The sequence below is a fragment of the Rhipicephalus sanguineus genome, chromosome 1 (genome assembly GCF_013339695.2).
Source record: "Rhipicephalus sanguineus isolate Rsan-2018 chromosome 1, BIME_Rsan_1.4, whole genome shotgun sequence".
NCBI classification, from domain to species: Eukaryota; Metazoa; Arthropoda; class Arachnida; order Ixodida; family Ixodidae; genus Rhipicephalus; species Rhipicephalus sanguineus.
In genome coordinates this window covers 281,595,146-281,604,051 of record NC_051176.1, presented here as the reverse complement: position 1 = coordinate 281,604,051, position 8,906 = coordinate 281,595,146, and the positions used below count along the sequence as shown (strand labels likewise).

At 47.0% G+C, this 8,906-nt stretch overlaps 1 protein-coding gene across 1 annotated transcript; it reads right to left on the bottom strand.

Moving 5' to 3' along the window:
- Positions 1 to 322: 322 nt before the first annotated feature.
- On the bottom strand, positions 323 to 5,808 carry LOC119383062 (Krueppel-like factor 16). Its single transcript, XM_037651053.1, has 2 exons — positions 5,493 to 5,808; positions 323 to 705 (listed from the first exon to the last, which is right to left on the bottom strand). The coding sequence occupies exons 1-2, from the start codon at positions 5,806 to 5,808 to the stop codon at positions 470 to 472; spliced, it is 552 nt and encodes a 183-aa protein (XP_037506981.1). The 3' UTR covers positions 323 to 469.
- Positions 5,809 to 8,906: the final 3,098 nt, after the last annotated feature.

The following is an 8,906-nucleotide window of genomic DNA, read 5'->3' as shown; positions in this document are numbered from 1 at the left end:
ACCGATTGGGAACTATGTAGGCCCAAGCAGGCACCGTCAAAAATATGTGACGTCACGGCAAATGGTGCGGGAATTCCAAGGTGGCGTCGCCAGCTGTATTTTCTTTTTGCGCGTTGTCTCGCTTATTAAGCGTCTTCTCGCAGCAAGCGTGGTGTTTTCTGGTATCGTGGAAGACTACTTTACTAATGCGAGAAAAATCGTTTTGCTCTTTAGTGTCCCTTTAAGAGGTGAAAGGCGGAATGGATGTAGAGGCATGAGACAACACTATTCTTCGAAGAGAGCTTTCCTCAGTGCGCCCAAAGAGATATGGTACATTAAGATATCACTTTTTTTCCCCCTTCTTCCTCGCGAAATAGGCACACTGTAGATCCAAGCAGCGGCCAGCTGAATGTGGTTTTCTGCGTTGCTCATAGTAAGCACATTTGCGAAAAGTCTTTTGCAGTGCGTCGCTTTTGTATAGGTGCTGCTTTCACATGAAAAGGAAGTCCGGTGCACCGCCGAAGAAGTAGGGAAGGCCAGGAAGCAGTGCTCGCTCGTGCGTCTTGACGTGCTTCTTGAGGTGGTCCTTGCGGCCGAAGGGCTTCTGACACAGCGGGCACGGGAAAGGTCGCAGTCCCGTGTGGATGCGCTTATGCCGCGTGAGTTCTTCGTTCCTCGTGAAAGTCTTGCCGCAGCCCTCGTGCTCACAGGCGAACGGTCGCTCACCTGCGCCACAAAGAACATGCCTTGAGATGGCGATCGCAGTGCACAGCACACTTCCGTCGATTACGATAGTGCATACATGTACTGCTAGTACTGCTAAATACTGCTAAATATAGTAGTACTGCTATATAGTAGTACTGCTATATAGTGGTATAGTAGTACTAAATATAGTAGTACTGCTAAATATAGGCAAAAGCACACCCACGGCTGCCAGCCACTGTACGCGCGCGCTTTTGACTGCACTCAGTTACGACCACGTCCTTTTCTGTAATTGTGCTTTCCTGCGTGAGTATGTGCGCAAGGTGAAACGCACTTCAAAGGGGAGCCTCATGCTCTTATAGCCAAGCGATTTCTGGGGGACCGTTCAGTCTAATGCGTCTCAGATCAGCCTTTTACTTCTACGCGATTACACCGCCCCGTATGCGTTTGTTCTGTTAAGTTTTTTTTTTGCTTTGTGTTGTCTGGGACTACAAAAGAAGCAGCTTTCAGTTTAATTGCGCAAATGTGTGCAATGTTTGCCACATTCTCATATATATATATATATATATATATATATATATATATATATATATATATATATATATATATATATATATATATATATATATATATATTCAATTCCATTTTCAATTGGTTGGGTAGTCACTATGCGGTAAGAGGCTACCTTAGTGTCCCTGTAGCCCTCATACAGTGCTGCCTTTTATATTTGACGAATACGATATAAAATCAGCCGTAACAATCCTAGAAATTCTTACAGAACACTGATGACGTCTCACGAATGGCGAGGCATCCGATACTCATAATGTGAACACGCAATGCGTGCAATAGGCGTATAGATTTTGGACGTGTAGTGCCTGCGTATTGACGTGATCGGTGTTGAATTGTGTGTTTTCTGCACGGATGTAGCGATACAGTGGAAAAAATTCGCAGCAGATTTTTTGGTAGGGACTAGATACAATCTCCAATCGCCAGCTCAAGTACTGAGAGTAGTCATCGTCACCTCGGAGCTTGAGTGATTCTGAGGTTGTGATTGAGCCCTGAAAATTCAGATTTCACACATATGTGGTCTTCAAGCTGAAAAGCAATCGACATACTTGCTCTTATATATATAGAAATAAAAAAAAAAGAACATGCGCATCGCTGGAACGTCTTGCTTTTGCGAGCAATCACGCAATGTGCACGAAATAATGACAACATATAGCTTTACATCATTCAATCTTTAGATGCTAAAATGCAAATAGGGTATGCGATTATATTAGCAATTAAAAACTTTATTTCGTACTAATTTGCACACCAGAGAAATTTATAGTCCTGCACTAACTCAATGTTAACGCGTGTTACGTAGCATAGAATAACAAAAAAAAAATAAATATTGTTTGTACGGATTCGTGCTGGAAAAAGAGGTTCGGCATGCAGGCACGCTCACAAGTGAATGAAAGATGAACAACACACGCGCGTTTGTGCTGTCTGTATGACTTCGCTTGTGCTTGCAACTGTACGCCTTACTTTTTCTAACAGGTCACGTGGTGAGCATTTCGCAGATACGAAAAATATTTGACTAAACCGCTCATTTCATCCTCTAGTGCTGCAGCTTCACTGCATGCTTACACAAAAGTGCTATACATGCCGAACTATGCTTTGTCCATGTATTAATCTTAGTGACACAAGTTAACGCTGTGCAATTAAATTCGAGACGCGCCGCGAAGTAGGCGCCCTATACAGTTGAAATGATGCAGCCAGTTTCTCCCATGTTGCAGAATCAAGCGTTCGACTATACGGTTTGATGAGCGCAAGCTAGTAACGTCGAGACATGCAATTCTTCTTTTTCTGCTTTTTTACATGCGATTATTTCCTTTCGCTGTTACGCCGGGGGTGCTAATGTTTCCTCTCTCGCGCTGTCCGCGATATCAGGGGTGCGTTCCAGTACTCACTGTAGAGAGCTAAATAGAGAGCTAAGTGGACAGCGGCCATCTTAAGTCCCATTCCAATTCTCACGTAGCCGGCAAAATAGACAGCTTCGAAAAGACAGCGTCGGATACAAAAACGATTCAGGCTACTTTGCTGTCTAAACAAGATGGCGGCTCAGCGAAATGCTCGCATAGCTCGGATCTCGCCGGTATGGTCGTCTGTGCACCAGCAGGCGCTTTTCCAGGCGCTCAATGTGAGCTACATTAAATTTTTCATAGGTCTGAACACGAAGGAGGCGTTAGAAATAAGACTTATGTTGTTTTTTTTAGCTTTCTCTTCTCGAGGCGAGGTGGCATCACGTCACGTAGACGTCTTCTATAGATGCGCTCCATTTCTCGGACAACATGGGCTCGATGCTGTCTTCTAAGCTTTCAGCGTAGACTGTCTACGATGCCGTGCAGAATTGGAACACAGCCTAGATTTGTTGCGTCGTGAGGGCGGTCGCTCCTCTATGTAGCCACATGAATCCGTCCACTCAGATTGTATCGTCGCGATTTCTGCCGTAACTTATAAAACTGTCGCCATAACTGCCCGTTCATCTGGAATATGCGATGAGCACGTGTGCATACTGTACACTATGCATGTGCTCATCATATGCGTGTGGTCGGATATGCAGCATTGGTTTCACGGCCACCGATCCATGCTTTACCGAAGGTCTTTTCTACCCAGTTGTTTGAATCTTTAAGGTCTCACCGACTGTTGTCAACTAGCGAGATTGCGTTGCACGTGTACCTCTGCCTTCACATATTATATATATATATATATATATATATATATATATATATATATATATATATATATATATATATATATATATATATATATATATATATATATATATATATATATATATCGCGCATCCGCATGTGCCAAAATATGCCCGATTATTCAGCCATCATGGGAAGGATAGATAGAATACATTGGATTGGTCTAAAGTTCGTCCTTCTTGCCGTGAATGACCTTGAGGATTCTTATATTGGTCTTATTGAAGCTCATTATTTTGTCGAAAACTCGCTGCTCGGGGACAATGCATGCGTTCATTAAGCCTTAACTTTCTACCGGTCGATGGTTTTAAAAATATGCTTGTTCAGAAAATAAATACTGATTACGCAGGGAGTGTATTACGTACCAAAGGCAATCTAAATCTAGTGACACCCATTCTTAAAAACACTTTTATTTCACTATTTTCTATGTGTTATAGGTCATAAGATGATTTGTGTTGCGAACGTAAAGGATTCACTGCTAAAGGAATAGCGAGCAAATAAAGGTTTTCCGGAAGTTAACAGATTAACATATAGTTCCAGGACGCACCCAGCTTAGACGTTAAAATTGTTGCTAGTTGCTGGTAATTAAATTACGAGTTCATGTACTTTAACGGAATCTTAACCGTGCTTCTTTTAATGGCCAAGGAAAGGTTCCTATGTCAGTATAAAGGCCTCGGAAAAAAATGAGAACGGGAAAAAAATCGCGTTGACAAAGCTATTTCGAGAGCAGTGCGCGCTGCCGAAAGTCCTTAGCGGACGGTTTAAGCTGCGAAAAAATTTCGAGCGCAGCTTTTTTGCATCCCCCTCATAGCGGGCTGCCTGTGCATAGTAAATTTCTGCGCTATGTCGGCAAGTTAGAGATCAAATCGGAGCACAGAGAACAATCTATAAAGAATGATTGTCAAACAGGTGGGAGCGATCAAGAAACACTTGTAACAGTAACGACACGTTCTGCCCTTGAATTCAACGAAACCAAAGCCCGAACCGCGTGCGTGAATGGAGACAGCATAGTCGTCTTTTCCGCACAAGAATCGACCTTATTATTATTTTTTCTTCAAGTTAAGCTTCATCACAAAACGTGTATGCATGGTGGCTGTGCGTCTGTCAGTTGCGATATCGGCAAACATATAGGTTCCGGGTACTCCAACGTTGGGGTACTCTATAATACGAGAGACTGGTTAGTAAATAATGAAAATTAAAAGGAAGCGAGAGAGAGAGCAATCAGGTAGAAAGACTGAGGACAAGTAAATGCCTCGAGTCTTTCCCCTAGGCTGCCATCTAACTTATTAATACCTTCCACCGATCTGTCTTCAGTAAGCGCCTGCACTATAGGGTGAAATTTAAATGAGTGAAAGTTGGATATATGAGCAGATTTGTCGGATATGCCCCGGTCATGCGCTCTCAATAAGTACGTTCTACAGCGTGCCCAGGCTTCGAATAAATATTTCCCGTTTCAACTTCTTCCTCCGCTCTGTTGCTCCCTCGATGCACGCGATCTTGTAATACATATGTAGCGCGCAGAGTAGAATCGAAACGTTTGTGAAAGATATTTGGCACAAGCCCATCTGCCTGTATACTGCAGTATGCACATTTGGAACTTCCCTGACTTTCCTTCTCTACTATTTCTTCTTGTTGGAAGTACAGTCGCATTGCGTATGAATATAGCTGCATACGCACAGGAAGACATAGTGAAAAACGCAAAACCTTGACAGTTGCACGTGTTACTCATTGAACGGGGCCATTAAGGAGGATTTCAATTATAAATGATTGACGAACACTACGAATTATTCGGCCGTCGAAAACGCCGCCAGAGAGAGGCTTTGCACGCCGAACTTATGGGAATATATATATATATATATATATATAGAAACGACACGTCAAGGAAGTAATAGCGTTCGATAATCGTAAACACAGATGGAGTGACGTGCTGCGTTGCTTATCGGTGCTAACGTAACCAAACGAGAACCGCTGTGACAGAACACCAAACTGGCCACCGCGTGCGTTGTGCCACAGCGTTTCCCTTTTTCATTTCGTTCGAAGAACAGCGGATGAACATACCCGTGTGGATCCTCACGTGTCCTTTCAATTGTCCGTTGTTGGAGAAAGACACCTTGCAGTGCGGGCACTGGAAACGTTTAGGTCTTTGCTTCTTGGCCTTCCACCGGGCGGCCAGCTCTTGCTGGAGGAACGCGGGTGAGGATGCGTGATGGTGCGCGGCGGCGGCCGCGGCAACGTCCCACGCGGTCATTGGGAAGGCCGGCTGCAGTGCCGCGGGCAGCAGGTACACCGGCTCGGGCTGTACGATCCTGGGCTCCGCGCTCTGCTGCTGGGCCCAGGGCCGGAAGATGGGCGACGCGCGCTCCTTGCCAGTCATAGCTCGCTCTGTCCCTTCGGTCGCGAGGGCGACTCTGCTCGTCGACCACCGGCCTGGGGATTGGCCCCCGGCGGGACAATGCGCCGGGGACGGGCGTGAAGCAGGCGGAGACTCGGGAGAGAAGGGGGCCGCTGCCCGCCCCTCTTTAGTCGGGGGCTCGGGCTGACGTCATGGACCCCGGCGGGGGCTCTCCCCTTGCGGAGGGGGGCAACGTGCTGAGTGTTTAGGGAGAGCGTCGCGCGCGCGCGGGTTCTGATGGCCGTCATCATGGGAGGATGCTGCTCCCCGCTCCCTAATTCAATAAGACCGCGCCAATCCAGGGTCCGTCGGCGGAGAGGGGGCGCGCCCTTCCACCCGCGGCTGCTCACCCCTCGGGGGGAGGGCGATTGTATCGCGGCTCCCGCTGGCAGGCCGCGCTTTTGAATCCGCCGCGGCCGACCGACACTGGACCGTCTGCTGTGTGATAACGAGGCCAGCCGGGACTCGCTGGACGCGCTCCTCTTAAGACGTTATGGGCGCGATCTCTGCAAGAGCGTGATTCATTCGCCATCTCAATAAAAAGAAAATGTACACACACGTGTATATATATATATATATATATATATATATATATATATATATATATATATATATATATATATATATATATATATATATATACTAATGCTGTAAATCCCGTCAGGGATTTTTACAGGAGTGGGTTTAAATAGTTAAGAAAAACATAATGATAAAAAATCATAATTAAGTTGTGATATTATGTAGTGCAAGGAGATAACGTAAGATCACTTTGTCTCTTACATATGAACACTGCGAAAGATAATAAAAAAAAATATAGAAAAGGCAAGCTCATGAAATACAATGTTGATAACAAACTTCCACCATGTTACATCACAAATTTCAAATATACAGGTCAGAGGCACAATGGTAAACACAATAGTGATAGCGTCGCTAACGCGTTGCTGACAGCACGGTTTGGCCAGCAAGTTCAACAAATTTGTTAACAGTGGGCTGCGCGACCACCGTCTCGGCTTGTGGTGAGCGTCGGAGCTCGCAAGCCCAAGTTGTGTTAAACACAACTTTATGTTAGTTGTTAAACACAACTTTATGTTATGCAGTTATGTTACGTGCGCACCCGCACGTAACATAAACTCTGCATCGTAAACCTTACTTTGCGACCACTATGGACAATGCAGTGCTACGTGAACTGCCGTCCCAGTTCCAAATGGTGCTTGCTACAGCCGCAGCCGTGGATATGACATCGCTGCTTGCGCTAGCCGATAAAGTTATGGAGGTGGCGACACCACATCTCCCCCACGCAATCAACACCACCGACCGCTCCCGTCACAACTGCTCAGCCACCTAACCCGGCACCCACTGCCGTTGGCTCCTCCGAAGTTGAGCGCCTTCGGCTGGAACAACTCATCGCGGCAGCAATTTACCCAGAGCCATCCTCACACCGTGAGCGCCAACGTCATCGTTCTTCCACGCCCAATCGGCGCAGACAACGAGAGCGAAGTGAGTCCGCAGGTCCGCGTATGTGCTATTACCATCGCCGCTTCGGCGCAAATGCTCGCCACTGCCTCTTGCCATGCACTTGGTCGGAAAACCCAAACCCGACGGCCGACCACTAGCGGCGACAAGCGGTCAGCGCCAAGAAGAATGTCGCCTTTTCCACATCGTAGACCGAATTCTACCGGACAGAAATTTCTTATTGACACCGGAGCCCAAGTGAGTGTCCTCCCAGCCACAAAAGCCGAACGCGCCTCTACTGTGCTGTTCCACCTCAAAGCTGTCAACAGAACACACATTCCCGTGTATAGGCAACGTTCTGTAACACTCAACTTGGGGCTTCGAAGTATCTTCCGGTGGGTGTTCTTGGTCGCTGATGTTGGTTCTGCAATAATTGGTGCTGACTTCCCAAGCCAACATGGACTTCTCGTCGATGTCAAGCGAAAGCGCTTAATAGACTCTGCAACTAATCTCTTCATCCACGGCATCGCAGTGCGCGCAACTACGGATGTAGCACTCTCATGTGCCACAGTTGTGAAAGAGGCATTTGCAGCCCTCATAGCAGAGTTTCCTCAGCTGACATCGCCACCCGACTGGACTCAACAGGTCTGCCATGACGTTCGGCACCACATTGTCACGTCAGGACCACCTGTATATTCTCTCGCCCGCGGCGCCTTGCTCCAGACAAACTCAAGGTTGCCCGTTCGGAATTCGAACATATGCTGGAACTTGGCATCATCAGGTCGACCCTCCTCCAGTAGCTGGGCATCTCCTCTCCATCTTGTTCCCAAGAAATCCGGGGATTGGAGGCCATGCGGAGACTACCGGTCCCTAAACACCAAGACCGTTCCGGACCGCTACCCTCTCCCCAACATACAAGACTTCACTTCATCTCTACACGGCACAACCATCTATTCAAAAATTGATCTTCTACGTGTCTATCACCATATTCCTGTAGCAGATGAAGACATTCCTAAAACAGCAATCACAACACCATTCGGACTTTGAATTCATCAGAATGCCATTCGGACTTCGCAATGTGGCGCAGACCTCCCAGAGTTTCATCGATTCTGTTGTGCGTGGACTAGAGCACTGATTCTCGGCCCGGGCCCGGCCCGGGCCCGGGACTCGTACAAATTTACTCGCCCGGCCCGGCGACTCAAAGCGAGACCTGGGCCTGGCCCGAACCCGAGAAAAAGTTTCGCCTACCCGGCCCGGCCCGGTCCCGCCCGACCCCAGATCGGGCCCGACAGAGGCCCGAGCCAATAATCTATAGGTGGTGTTGCCTGAAGATAGAATCGACCGCAAGGGCGTTTTAAGCGGTAAATATCTACTCATGCTTGGCGCATGAGGCTTCGCTAACAAGTAAACTTTAACTTGCGTTACTTTCTTGTAAAAAGGGGCTGGCTCACCGTGGAAACAGTTGAGTGGAGGTACGATAAACGTTTGTTCGGCAGTGGTGCACTGTACCCAATTTTCTATGAATGCCATCGGGATCATCAAGGGCGTTTTGTAGCAGATATTGTAGGAAGAAAAGTGATTTTCAACATGAGTCTGGTTTTCATAAGGAGCGCAATAAAAACAGAGGG